Source organism: Oratosquilla oratoria, chromosome 12 (assembly GCF_046742065.1).
Source record: "Oratosquilla oratoria isolate Oo_2021 chromosome 12, ASM4674206v1, whole genome shotgun sequence".
Lineage (NCBI taxonomy): Eukaryota > Metazoa > Arthropoda > Malacostraca > Stomatopoda > Squillidae > Oratosquilla > Oratosquilla oratoria.
The window spans coordinates 25131365-25146592 of record NC_134788.1 but is presented as its reverse complement, the minus strand read 5'-3'; the positions used below and the strand labels follow the sequence as shown (position 1 = coordinate 25146592).

Genomic DNA, 15228 nt, shown 5'->3' with positions numbered 1-15228 from the left:
GGTAAGGGCTTTTTACCATCTCTCTGTGTTTTGTTTGTCACTGTTTCCCACCCAGGTTTCAAACATCACATGGTTTGCCGTCTGTGTTTTGGGCCTTCGAGTGAAGAACTCGATTCTCCTCTTTGAGGCCCTCTACAGCCCTCTCTAAAGCTTAAGTTCTACTATGTAGGCTATAATGTAAGTAGGCTACTTCCTTTTGTCTGTGAAGTAGGTTAATTTAGTTAGCATGCAATATGTTGTTCTATCAGCGTTAAAAATTTATATTGATTAATTAATAATTTCTTTTAGTTCTTAATTTATAATGTATGAATACATGCATCATATGTAACATACAGTGCATTTAAAAAAATAGCCCTCATTACATTATATTTGACAAATCAACACTGAAGTATAATTTGTATATTTTATACAACTTTTTATATTCAGACTCCCCAATAAACATATTCAAATTAAGTTAAAAGTAAATAATGTCGGCAATATAGTCAAACTTTGTTTACATTCTTCCTGGTGGACCGCCACATCGTCTTCCTCAGTACAAAAATCAAATTTAAGAAATTAACTTCCAAATGTCTCAGTTCACTGTGCACTGATTATGGACACTCGTCAATCGTGTACATGATTTTTATTGTATGGCAGAGGTTATTTCATTATCTGTTCATTACGCGATGTTGCCTAGCTTGATGTTAGTACCACATGACCACTGCCTATTTAGTAATTGGTGGGCAGAATGTAGTCTTGTCAAAGCGCTTATTTATTGTTTACATTCGTGCATAATAGGTATGCAATGACCATATATTCAAAGCCACAAATTAGGTGATACATTCCTTAGGTAACTATATTCTCGGCAAATTCTTTTTAATGCAAAGTTTGTGGGTTACAGGAGTATTATCAATTATTTGGAACTGGAATACATCAAATACATACAGTAAAATATCTTCCAAAAGGAACTGTTGCCTCAAAAAATATTAATAATCAATTTATATCAAAAGGTTCCAGAAATAGTATCATTCTTCATAAACTAAAAGTAACCAAAAAGTAGGGCTATGTTGTCCTTGTGATTTATGAGTAAGATTACCATGGGGCATGGGCACAATTAAGTTTTCACAAAAAAATTAATTACAATTCAATTTAATTGACTGATTAACCAAAACTGACCTAGCGACTCTCACCATGCTCCTTGTTTTAGTTGATGGAATTGAAGGGATGGGTGAGTGTCATCTAACCTAGCTGTAGGTAAGGATAGGCATGTTTCAACTGACTAGATTATATTCTGATAGATAAACATCTTATGAATTTGATTATATTCTTCTGGTGCTGTTTCTGCCAACATTGCCTTGTTCACTTCTCAATCCTGTGTATGTAGGGGGGGGGGGGTTGGAAGTGTTTCCTGTCAAAGGGAAGCCAATAAAGGAATCGCACATTGATTTTTGACATTGTATGTTCCGTGATGCTCCGATTTTTTTCCATGTGGCTTCTTTTCCTTTGTAATGTTTATTGATCCACTCCTGTGCCTTATTATTTTCAAGTTAATTTTTACTTTACCAGTGACCTGAAGAATTAAATTATATGTTGACTTATGGGGCACAAATATTTAAGCAAAATATTTATTAACTCATTTGAAATGGCTGTTTACTCTGAATAACTATAACTCAACAAGCTACCCTGACAGTGTCTTGTTTTAGTATTTGATGGAAGTGGGGTCTCACTAATAGCTGACCAAACCGACTATAAGCCGACCAAACCCAAACAATGACGTTTTTTTTCTCAAATGCACTATCTTGTATAAGAAATTAGCATATAGTCGCATTATTTGACCTATTTTCTTTAGAATGTGTGATTTTCATGTAATTTGATCAAAGAGAAGTTATGTTTTAGCCTCTGCAAAATTACCAACCACAGCTACGAATACTGTAACAAAATAGCATATGGTTGCATTATTTGAACTATTTTCTTTAAAATGTGTGATTTTCATGTAATTTGACCAAAGAAAAGTTACGCTTTTATCCTCTGCAAAATTACCGACCACATCTTCGAATACTGTCCAGCCCGCCATCTATGGTTACTGGTGGTATGGATCAATCTTCACTCTATTAAGTTTCTTACTATTGGGTTATTAGTGTAATAGACTGTATATAGTTGAATTATTTGAACTATTTTCTTTAAAATGTGTGATTTTCATGTAATTTGATCAAAGAGAAGTTACGGTAATTTTGCAGAGGATAAAAACATAATTTCTCTTTGATCATATTACATGAAAATCACACATTTTAAAGAAAATAGTTCAAATAATGCAACCAAATGCAAATCTTTTATATACAATCATGCATTTCAGCAAAAATCGTCCTTGTTCAGGTTTGGTCGGCATGAGTCGGACGGTATTCGTAGGTATGGCCAGTAATTTTGCAGAGGATAAAAACGTAACTTCTCTTTAATCAAATTACATGGAAATCACACATTCTAAAGAAAATAAGTCAAATAATGCAACCATATGCTAATTTTTTATATAAAATTGTGCATTTGAGCAAAAACCGTCATTGTTTGGGTTTGGTTGGCTTTGGTCGGTTTGGTCGGCGATTAGTGAGACCGTGGAAGGGGTGGGGGGGGGGGGCTGAATCTAAGTGTAGGTAGTGACATGTTAGGATACACTGACTAGAAGTAATTTACTTCTCCCACAAGGATGTCAAAAATCTACATTTTATTTATTTGTAGGCTTTCAGTGGTATTTCTGTGAAATGTTTTCCTGGCAACTGTGAGGTTAGGTTAGGTAAGGAATCTCCAAAAAATGGAAAACAAGTCATCAGCTGTAGAAATAAATATCAGATTCCCATGACTCTATCAAACAATGATTTACAACATCCTTGAGTGGTGTGTATGTGTGGCCCTCAACAAAAATTTGATAAAGATTTCCTATTACTGACTATGCTATTGTGTCCTACATCATACACCGATCTCTTTTTCTTGTGTCCGAGTCTATATCTTTGCAGTATTTATTTAGCCACTCATTTTCCCTTTTATTTCCTGATTCAGTTTTACTGTCACAGTCTCTTTTATTTATTTGTTCTCATTTTGTGCACAACGTCATAGTTTTTAGTATTTGTTCAACCTTCCATTTCTTTCATCTTTCATTAAGCTGCTTCCTTAATACGAGTTGTTTGTTCTCTTCTTCTACAGTATTTTGGTTAATGCCCCATTGTATACACTTGTGTTACTCTCAAAAAGTTAGATGTCAAACTTATTGTATATTTTCTTTCAGGTTGAAGGATAAATATAAATATTTCCTTGGAAGAGGTATCAGAAATTTGTGTATATTCCTCACATAATAAAGAGAATCCTGTGTGGCATCTGCAGCACTCAAATCTTGCAAGTCACCTGAAGTATCATGCGATGACCCGTACTTGAGAGATGCCTTTCAAAAGTGACCTGTGTGATGCAGCTTTCTCAGGAAAGAGTGCTCTCGAATGACAGGTGAGGACTCACACTGGAGAGAAGGCTTTAAAATTAGAATTGTCTCATACACACATGATGACCCACACTGGAGAGAAGCCTTTCAAGTGTGTCCTGTGTGATGCAGCTTTCTCAGAAAAGTGTGCTCTCAAATATCACGAGATGACCCACACTGGAGAAGAGCCGTTCAAGTGTGACCTGTGCAATGCAGGTTTTTCAGGAAAGAATACTCTGAAATATCACATGATGACCCACACTGGAGAGAAGCCTTTCAAGTGTGACCTGTGCATTGCAGCTTTCTCAAGAAAGAATGCTCTCAAATATCACATGAGGACTCACACTGGAGAGAAGCCTTTCAAGTGTGACCTGTGCCATGCAGCTTTTGCAGGAAAGACTGCTCACAAATATCACATGATGATGCACACTGGAGAGAAGCCTTTTCATTGTGAAATGTGTGATAAATCATTTTTACATAAGAATCATCTCAACCGACATTTAGTGACCCACACTGGAGAGAAGCCTTTCCAATGTGACTTGTGTGATTCATATTTCTCACATAAGACTTCTCTCAAACGACACATTTTGAGCCACACTGGAGAAAAGCCTTTCAATTGTGACTTGTGTGATGCAGCTTTCTCAGGAAGGAGTGCTCTCAGATATCACAAAATGGCCCACACTGGAGAGAAACCCTTCAAGTGTGACCTGTGTGATGCCGCTTTCTCAAGGAAGTGTGGTCTTAAATATCACGTGATGACCCACACTGGAGAGAAGCCTTTCAAGTGTGAACTGTGCCATGCAGCTTTCTCAAGAAAGTGTGATCTTAAATATCATGTGATGACCCACATAGGAGAGAAGACCCACATAGGAGAGAAGCCTTTCAAGTGTGACCTGTGCAATGCAGCTTTCTCAAGAAAGACTGGTCTCAAACAACACATGATGACCCACACTGGAGAGAAGCCCTTCAAGTGTGACCAGTGCAATGCAGCTTTCTCAAGAAAGTGTGGTCTCAAATATCATTTGATGACCCACACTGGAGAGAAGCCTTTCAAGTGTGACCTGTGCCAAGCATCTTACTCAGAAAAGAGTGCTCTCAAATATCATGTGATGACCCACACTGGAGAGAAGCCTTTCAAGTGTGACCTGTGTGATGCAGCTTTTTCACAAAAGAATACTCTCAAAAATCATGTGATGACCCACACTGGAGAGAAGCCTTTCAAGTGTGGCCTGTGTGATGCAGCTTTCTCAGGAAAGAGTGCTCTCAAATATCATGTGATGACCCACACTGGAGAGAAGCCTTTCAAATGTGGCATGTGTGATGCAGCGTTCTCAAGATTTCATGTTTTTAAATATCACATGATGACCCACACTGGAGAGAAGCCTTTCGAGTGTGACCAATGTGATGCAGCTTTCACACAAAAGTATGCTCTCAATTATCACATGACGACCCACAGTGGAGAGAAGCCTTTCAAGTGTGACCTGTGCCATAAAGCTTACTCACGAAAGCAATCTCTCAAAAAGCACGTGACGACCCACACTGGAGAGAAGCCTTTCAAGTGTAACCTGTGTGATGCAGCTTTCACACAAAAGAATGGTCTCAATTATCACATGATGACCCACACTGGAGAGAAGCCTTTCGAGTGTACCCTTTGCGATGCAGCTTTTTCAAGAAAGTGTAATCTCAAAGAACACATGAAAACCCACACTGGAGAAAAGCCTTTCAAGTGTGACCTGTGTGATGCTGCTTTCTCACAGAAGCAACCTCTGAAATGGCACGTGATGGCCCACACTGGAGAGAAGCCCTTGAAGTGTGACCTTTGTGATGCAGCTTTCTCAAGAAAGGGTAGACTTAAAGAACATGTGATGACCCACACTGGAAAGAAGCCTTTCAAATGTGATGTGTGCAATGCAGCCTTCTCAAGAAAGAATGCTCTCAAATGTCATGCGATGACTCACACTGGAGAGAAGCTTTTCAAGTGTGAACAGTGTGATGGAGCTTTCTTGACAAAAGCTAATCTCCAAGAACATGTGATGACCCACTCTGGAGAGAAGCCTTTCAAATGTGACCTCTGCGATGCAGCTTTCTCAAGAAAGAATCGTCTTAATCGACACATGGCGACCCACGATCGAGAAGCACTTAAAGTGTGACCTGTGTGATACACCTTTTTCCTGAGAAAAAGTAATCTAAGATGTGTTGTGGTGAGCCATAGGGGAAAGAAGCCTTTTCAGCCTTTTCATGAAGGACTTGTTTCAAATGTCACATAGTCATTCACACTTCCTCATGAAAGGTTGATCTCAAGTATTGCATTATGACCTATGCTGGTGAGAGGCCCCTCCAGTGTGACTTGAGGGATTTAACTTCTCTATTCAGCTATTAAGTATTGATCCCCTGTTATAGACCTGTTTGACTGATTCATGACACACAAATACTGTCAGTTGTAAATTTTGGTTGACACTCGGTTGTGCAGTTGAGTGACCTTTGATTGGCCTATTGTGTGATTGCATTTTTGCTTGTTCTTAATTAAAGTCTTGAGTGTTCCATTAAGTGCACGAATGTTCATGTAATTATGGAAAGCCATCAAGAATGTTAGAGAGTGATGTGACTGGTGGCTATAGATACCTGCATATCATGACAGATACAGTTCTGTTTACTTTAGCATTGTGGAAGGTTGTCTGGAGTATACACCATTGTTACATATGATTTGTGACTGTAGATATAACTATGTGAATATATTCAACAGTGTTTATTGAATCACTGGAAATACAACACCCACAGTTTAATGGAGTCTTCTCAGTTGTGATATCAGATGGCATATGATGGCTTTCTCATTGTTGTTGAAGAATAAATTCATGATGTTGGATGAGTGGTTTGTTTTTATCATCTAAGCCAAGAAGAATTTTTACTTTCTCGTAGTAGTTTTGATTGTATTTGTTCATGTTAAGTACCTCCTGAGAAAGAATTTCATGGTCAAATAGTTTCTGAAATATAAAGACACCACAACTTCTAGTGCATTTGTCCACACTGTGTGAAATGTAGTTGTCAATTGATTTTTCAGCATATAACACATCTTCGAGTCTTTGGGCAATGTGCATTGAAGCTTCTTCAATGGTGAGCTTTTTTGGGAAAGACTTTACTGTGGTTATTATTTTTATTTATATTTGTTATTATCATAATTATTATTATGCACCCAGGGCAGTGGACAGGGTGCAGGGATGACCCGTCATCTGGGAGGTGCTAAGATGGGAGGGAGGGTGGAGGGGTGTGGAGTGTTTTCGGGGATGAAATGGGTGGGAGTGTTTTTGTGCCTTGTCCTTTTTGGCTACCCCCCTGGTGAGGGGGAAGGAAGCCTTGGTATATGTATGTATGTATGTACTATTTTATACATGTACATGTATGTATGGAAAAGGCTGGGCTTAGGAACCATGATGAAAAAAGTAAAAAGCACTGGATTCAGAAACAGGTAATTTAATCCTGACATTTTGAACCCCCTCTGGGGATCATCCTCAGGGGTTACAATGGAGAGGCAGTTAATTCTCCTTTATACGTAAAAAAGCAATGCATGTGGTACACTTGGCAGTCCACTGTTATCATGGACAAAGAAGACTACGAGACAAAGTCCACCACTCTGCTCCAGGACAGAAATACCTGTGAGATTTTTGTCTTTAGATCTGTCACTGAAGCTGTAGAAAAAGGTTGAAGGGGAATTGAGAAAGCTAAAAGAAAAAACAATGATGGAAAAGGGGTGGAACAAGATGAGGCCAAGCGATTCCATCATTCCCAAGTTTTGTGGATTACCTAAGGTGCACAAAGAAAGAGTACAGTACCTTTGAAACCCATCATTGCCTTCAGTGGGTCCCCCTATACAACTTAGCATTGATGATCAAATAGCTCAGGCCAGTGGTGGTGAACTTGCTGCAGATGTTGAAGAACTCCAATGAGTTCCTGGAGGAAATTCAAGGCATCAGTGTGAAGGAGGATGAAGTGATGGTTTCGTTTGATGTAAAATATGTGTTTACGTTGTCACCACAAGACCTGGTGTAGTGATCCATCATGCCTGTGCTGAAGAGGATGTGGGGCTTCCTGGAAAATGAGAAACTATCACCAGAGGAACTGATGGAGTTGGTAAGTTGATGCCTGGATTCTACCTTTTTTAGGTTCAGAGACTTTGTTTACCATCAGAGTGTTGTGGATCAGGACAGAGAGAGTGTGTTCATTGGCTCACTAAAAGAAGAGAACAGGCTGAGAAAGGTATTTCAAGCCAATGGTCACCCAAATCAAGTGGTGAAGAGGTGGATGGCGCCACAAAGGGAAAGTGACTGAAGCGCGATACCACAGACAACAAGGGTGATGATCCCTTATGTGAAGGGAGCCTCTGAGGTTATGGCAAGACTGCTTCAGAGACATAGGGTCAATGTGGCACATAAACCAAGCAACCCCTTGCACATTGCTCTCATGAAGGTCAAAGATCAAGAGTGCAAGGAGGGCCAAGCAGGAACAGTCTATGAGGTTGAAGAGTATGGACTGCAACATGCACTACTTGAAACATCTTCCACTTCTATGTATCAAAATATTACCAGGTATACATATAACGTCATATGGCAAAGATATGTTGATGACATTTTGTGCATTTGGCTGTTGACTTCAGTGTAGACTCCTTTCTTGTTAAGTTAAATAATTTAGTTCCTTCAATCAAATTCACTACTGAGATCATGATAACAGGTTACCTTTTTTGGATATTCTGATACATAGAAGTGGAAGATGTATCAAGTATGATGTATTCAGAAAAAGTACAAATGTCCTGTCTTATGTCCACTTTTACTCAGCTCATCTTGAAAAAACTAAAATTTTGGTCTTTTCTTCTATGTTTCTTAGGGCTTACAGAATTTGTAGCCCCGATTTCTTGGAGGATGAGCTGAGGAAAATTTGTGACATTGCATCGGACTTGAGATATCCAAAACATTTAATTGATAAGGCTCATAAAATGGCTGAGAGGTCCTACTTTGACATCACTCGGGAAAGGAATAACTTTTGTAACAAAAATCTTTTAGTTCTTCTTTTCCACGAGAACTTGAAAAGTCTTCCTAAAATTCTTAGTTTGACATCAATGTGGTATTTAAGAATACAACTTCTATTAAAAATTCCCCAGGTGATGGGGTAGGCTGTGTTTATAGCATTCCTTGTCACAAATGCAATAAATACTACATTGGTCAAACTGGAAAAGAGGTACCAGAATCAATCAACACAGGTATAGTGTGAGGTCGGGTCAATTGTCCAGTGGGATTTTTGTACACATTAGAGATCACAACCATCCCATTGATTGGAGTAATTCTAAAGAATATGTCTCATGTAGTTCTATGCTAGATAGAAACATTATTGAATCTAGTTTGGTTAAACATTCCTTTCATAATATTATGAATGTAAGTTTAGGTTTATATAAACTTGATCATTTTATTGTTAAGAAAATTGTTTATTATGTAGCAGCTCATGGTGTGTCCCCACCTTGATACACTCAGAAAAATGATCTTGTGTGACCTCACATATTCCTGTCTTGTCTACTTTTTTGTACATATGATCCCACCTTTTATCATTCTGTATTCCTTGAAAATGTCTGAACAGACAAAAATGTTCGGATCATAGTGTTTCATTTCCTAAGTGGTTTTCAGCGAATTCTTACATTCACGCATTTTAGTGATTTGTTTTATATATATATAATATATATACAGGGAAAATTCCTAAAAGAAAAAAAGAAGGCATAAGAGGGGCTGGAAATCCTTGGACCAGCACCCTAAGGTTTGGGTCTTTTAATGTGTGTGGACGTGGTACAGATGAGAGTAAAAGGGAAGAGATAGGTAGTATGTTTGTGAGAAGAAAGATGGATGTGTTGGCCTTGAGTGAAACTAAGTTGAAAGGGAAGGGTGAGTGTAAGTGGGAGGTTATCAGGAGTGAAGAGAGGGCAAGGGAGGGAAGGGGTGGCTATTCTAGTAAATGAAGAGATAGGTAAACGGGTAGTGGAGTGGAAGGAGGTTTCCTCAAGGATAATGTGGATGAAGGTGAAACTGGGGAAGGAGATATGGGTCTTTGTAAGTGCATATGGGCCTAGCAGTGAGAAGAGTGTAGAAGAAAGGGAGGCCTTTTGGATAGATCTAAATGAGTGCATAGAGGATTTGGGAAGAAATGTCAATGTGATAGTACTGGGAGACCTTAATGCTAGGGTGGGATATGGTCCAATCGATGGAGTGGTTGGGAAATGTGGAGTTCCAGGAAAGAATCGTAGTGGAGAGTTGATGGTGGAAATGTGTCTAGAAAGAGAGTTGATAGCAAATACAGTGTTTCAGAAGAAAGTCAAGCATAAGTACACATGGGAGAGGGTGGTAGATAGAGCGCTAATGGATTATGTAGTGGTAAATAGGATTATGATAGGAGTTAAGGATGTACATGTGCTAAGGGGAGAGGGTGGGGGAATATCAGATCATTTTTTGGTGGAAGGTAAGTTGAAAGTGGAGGATAGATGGAGGAAGAGGAAAGGGACAAAAGGTAGGGAGGTTCTTTGAGTGAACTCTTTGAATGAAAAGGAGTACGGAAAGAAGCTCAAGGAGGAGTGGGAGGGAGTAAAGGGTAGAGTAGAGCTGGGTGTGGAGGAGGAATGGGGATGGTTCAAGGAGGGAGTCATAAAGTGTGCAAAGATGGTGTGTGGAACAGGAAGGACAGGGGGAAATAGAAGGGAGGGTAGTGAATGGTGGGATGGGGAAACAAAGAAGGTTGTAGAAGAGAAGAAGCAAGTTTTCACAGATTGGTTACAAAATAGGACGAGGGAGTCATATGAGAGGTACAAAGAAAAGAGAAGTAAAGCAAAAGGTAAAGGTTGCAAAGAGGAGAGCAAATATGAAATGGGGTAAGAGTTTGACAGAAAATTTTGAAAGTAATAAAAAAATGTTTTGGAAAGAAATTAAGAGAGGAAGAGGAGGCGAATCAAGTAGAGAAGAAAAGGTAAAAGGTGCATATGGAGAGATGATAATGGAAGAGAAGGCAGTAAGGGGAAGATGGGCAGAATATTTTAGGGAGTTGCTAAATGTGAAGGAGGATAGGGAAGGAAAGATTGCTGCAGTGGGAAGTTCGAAGAAAATGAGAGTGATGAATGAGGAGAATGGAGGAGAAATAAGGAAGGATGAGGTGAAGGCAGTTGTTAAGATGATGAAAGCAGGTAAGGCACCTGGTCTGGATGGATGCCATGCAGAATGTATGAAAAAAGGAGGTACAGTGATGGTGGACTGGTTGGTGAGGTTATTTAATGTTTGTTGGAGAGAGGGTAGAGTACCGGAGGACTGGAGGAGTGCCTGTATAGTTCCTCTTTACAAGGGAAAAGGTGACAAGTGTGAATGTAGTAGTTTCAGAGGGATTAGCTTGTTGAGTGTAGTTGGGAAGGCTTATGGGAGGATCTTGATTGAGAGGATTAGGAGAGGAACAGGAGTAATTGGTGAGGAACAGTGTGGATTTAGGACAGGTAGAGGTTGTGTAGATCAGATCTTTGTGGTAAGACAGATATGTGAGAAAGCTATAGGAAAGGGGAAGGATGTTTTTTGGGCTTTTATGGATCTGGAAAAGGCTTATGATAGGGTAGACATGAAGGCACTGTGGGAGGTTATGCAGATATACGGGATAGGAGGAAAGCTTCTGGGAGCTGTCAAGAGTTTTTATGGGAGTAGTAGAGCTTGTGTCAGGATTGGAAATGGAGAGAGTGAGTGGTTGGAGGTAAAGGTGGGACTTCGTCAAGGATGCGTTATGTCACCCTGGCTGTTCAACTTATACAAGGGTGGGGTGGTGCGAGAGGTAAATACAATGGTAGTGGGCAAGGGATTGGAGATGGTTAAAGAAAATGGAGAAAAGTGGGAGGTGAACCAGCTGTTGTTTGCGGACGACACTGTGCTTGTGGCAGGATCGGAGGAGGGATTGAGGAAGTTGGTAACAGAGTTTGGGAGAGTATGTGATAGAAGAAAGCTAAAGATAAATGTGGGTAAAAGTAAGGTGATGAGATGTACAAGGGGTGAAAGTGGCAGTAGACTGGAAGTGAGCATTAAGGGAGAGCGACTGGAGGAAGTGGATAGTTTTAGATACTTGGGTGCAAATGTGGCAGGGAAAGGTGGAGTGAAAGTGGAGGTAGAATGTAGATTGAGAGAAGCGAGTAAATGCCTTGGTGGATTAAAGAGTGTAATGAGGAATAGACATTTGGGAATGGATGCTAAGAGGAGACTGTATGAAGGAGTGAGTGTGCCAACAGCACTGTATGGGGCAGAAACATGGAACATAAGAGAGGAAGAGAGAAGGAGTTTGAATGTGTTTGAGATGAGGTGTCTGAGAAGTATGATGGGGGTTACTAGGCTAGATAGAGTGAGAAATGAGGAGAAGAACAGGGGTGGAAAAGGAGCTGGGAGATAGGGTTGATGAAAGAGTATTAGGATGGTTTGGACACATGGAAAGAATGAGTGAAGAAAGACTAGTAAAAGAGGTGTGGAAGGCAGATGTGGAGGGAGTGAACATGAGGGGACGTCCTAGGATGAGATGGATGGATGGGGTGAAGGGGGCTTTGGGGAAGAGGGAAATGTCTGTTGAGGAAGGACGGGAGAGGACAGAAGACAGGTGTGAATGGAGAATGGTTGTGTATGGATGATGTGATTGCATGAGGTGGGATGGGGGGTGAGGTAGTATGTGTGAGCAAAATTTGACGTAGCCCGAAGGGATCTCTCCCCGTCCTCTCATTTTATGCAATGGGGGGACGGAGAGGGGGGGTCGCCGATTTAATGAAGCGACCTTGCTGTGGATGTGCTGTGTCTTACGACACTGTCTCTGACCCAGGGCAGTGGACAAGGTGCAGGGATGACCCGTCATTCGGGAGGTGCTAAGATAAGAGGGAGGGTGGAGGGGTGTGGAGAGTATTCGGGGATAGAATGGGTGGGAATGATTTTATGCCTTTTTCTTTTTGGCTACCCCCCTTGTAAGGGGGAAAAAGCCTTGGTATATGTATGTATGTATATATATATATATATATCTGTATATATATATATATATATCTGTATATATATATATATATATATGTGTGTGTGTGTGTGTGTGTATTTACCTAATTGTATTATACGGGAAGGGGAGTTATGCTCGTGGTGTCCCGTCTTCATATCTCGTTTTGTCTAGGCTGCTTTTAAATTCGTGTATTGTTTTTGCACACACCACTTTCTCGTCTAACATGTTCCAAACATCTATCACCCTGTGGGGAAAGCTGTTCTTTTTCAGGTCTCTTCTATAACTTACTGTGGTAAATATAACAAAAGAAAAAATTAAATGGTGTATAGATAAACTCAAAGTTAATAAAACACCAGGGCCTGACGGTTGGCATCCAAGAATCTTAAAGGAAATGAAAAATGAGATTGTTGTTCCATTAGAAATTATTTTCAAGAAATCCATCATATCCGGAGATGTCCCAAGAGAATGGAAGCTAGCTAGCATTACTCCCATATTCAAAAAAGGTGACAAAAAGAAGCCAAATAACTATAGGCCTATAAGTTTGACTTCAATCATAGGAAAAATAATGGAAACTGTCATCAGAGATGCTATCGAACATCATTTAGAAAGTAACCGTTTGATAAATGATAGCCAGCATGGTTTCAGACGGAAACGTTCTTGCGTGACTAACTTACTCGAATTCTACAACACAGTTATCTCGAATTATGACAAAAGAAACAATATAGATTTAATATATCAAGACTTTGGAAAAGCTTTTGATACCGTCCCACACGAAAGACAACTTACTAAATTATATATCTTTACACGGAATAAGTGATAGCCTATTAGGTTGGACTAGTAATTGGTTGAATGGTCGAAAACAGAGAGTTGTTTTAAATGGAAAAACTTCTAGATGGAAAAATGTTACAAGTGGAGTTCCTCAGGGTTCCGTTCTTGGGCCACTTCTATTCATAGTATATATAAATGATATAGACCATGGACTAAAATCTACTGTTTCCAAATTTGCTGATGATACAAAACTGTGCGGAGTGGCAAATGATCACTCAAACCAATTAGATATTCAAGAAGATTTAGATCAATTACAGCAATGGTCTGAAAAGTGGCTAATGAAATTTAACACAAGTAAATGCAAGGTAATGCACATAGGTAAAAATAACAGTAAGTACGATTACAAGTTATTTAGAAATTCGTTAACAAAAGTGGATAGTGAAAAAGATCTCGGCGTAATTATCAGTAACGACCTCAAATCATCCAAGCAGTGTATTTCAGCCTCTGAGAAAGCAAATAAGATTCTAGGACTGATTGCGCCATCTTTTGATTTCAAAAGTCCATCACTCATTAACAAGCTATATAAATCGTTAGTTCGTCCACATTTGGAATATGCTGTTTCCGCATGGTCACCGAATCTCATTAAAGACATTGACAGACCAGAAAAAGTACAACGGTGAGCCACAAAACTGATTCCAAATATCAAAAATAAATCATACGAAAATTGACTAAAACATATGAATCTGTTTTCCCTAAAAAAGCGTAGACTCAGAGGTGACTTGATACAGGTCTTTAAGATTTTAAAGGGAATTGACAACATCAAAAGTGACAAAATGTTCACATTGAATGAGAATCAGACAAGAAACAATGGTCTCAAACTGTCCGGAAATAGATTCAATTTGGAAGTAGGTAGAAACAACTTTGCCAACCGTGTAGTTAATGAATGGAATAAACTTCCTGCACAGGTAGTGCAATGTAGTTCAGTTCGAAGCTTTAAGAATCATTTAGATAAACACCTAAGCAAGATGCTGTAATGATTATAATTTATCTTATATTATTTGTTTTTGTTTTGTTATCATTGGTCTGTCTGATTTTCATTTATTATTAGTTATATGTCAATTTATAATTATTTACTATTTACCTGTTTGTTTATTATTTAACTATACCTATGCATTCATTTATGTGTTTTTTTTTTTACATTATTATAGTTTTTATTTATCGTTTTATCATTATTGTGATTTTTTTCGCATCCGACCTAGATATGGACCAAAAGGTCTCCTGTCGGCATGCTCCGCCTTTGTAATCCTTTGTAACTGTCCTTCTTGATTTTCTTAATGTGTCCTCTTGTATCTCTGCTATCCCATTTTATTAGATCCTTTCTATCAATAGTTTCTATGCCTTTCATGATTCTATAAATAGTTATCAAGTCTCTCTCTCTTCTTTGTTTTAATGTCTGTAGTTCCAGTTTTGCTAGTCTCTCTTCATATGATAGTTCTGAAAGTGTTGGTGCCAGTTTCGTAATTGCTCTTTGTATTCTTTCAAGTTTTGTTATATATATATATATATATATATATATATATATATATATTTAGATATAGATATATATATTTTTTTTTTTTTTTTTTTTTTTTTTTTTTTTGTGACCACGTCGTCGCTGCATACTCCAATTTTGGTCTTATCAAAGTGACTAGTATTTTATTCGCCATTTCTTCATCCAAGTATGTAAATGCCACTTTAATTTTTCTTATTAAATTATAAGTTTCTACAAAAATCTTGTTTATATGTTTCTCAGGGGACATATTATTCATAATAATGACTCCCAGGTCCTTCTGATTTTCTACTTTTTTTTCTTTTTTCTTCTCCCAATCTATATGATCCCACTATTATTTTTTTGCTTCTTCCAAATTCCATTATGCAACACTTCTTGATATTGAATTCCATCTCCCACTTCCTACTCCATTCCCATACTTTGTTGAGATAATTCTGTAGCGACTCACAATCTTCTT

At 38.7% G+C, this 15228-nt stretch overlaps 2 protein-coding genes across 4 annotated transcripts in view; one reads left to right on the top strand and one right to left on the bottom strand.

Annotated features, from left to right (window-relative positions):
- Window positions 1-15228, bottom strand: part of LOC143032040 (uncharacterized) — a 114942-nt gene that overhangs the window by 61445 nt on the left and 38269 nt on the right. The window lies entirely within an intron of this gene.
- On the top strand, window positions 86-6291 carry LOC143031122 (uncharacterized). Of its 3 annotated transcripts, none has more exons than XM_076194599.1 (2): window positions 86-177; window positions 3254-6291. In XM_076194599.1, exon 2 carries the CDS (start codon window positions 3520-3522, stop codon window positions 5587-5589), a length of 2070 nt encoding a protein of 689 aa, XP_076050714.1. In that variant the 5' UTR covers window positions 86-177; window positions 3254-3519; the 3' UTR covers window positions 5590-6291. The 3 variants fall into 3 exon arrangements, with proteins under 3 accessions (XP_076050714.1, XP_076050713.1, XP_076050712.1); XM_076194598.1 differs by lacking the exon at window positions 86-177 and adding an exon at window positions 498-532; XM_076194597.1 differs by lacking the exon at window positions 86-177 and adding an exon at window positions 514-829.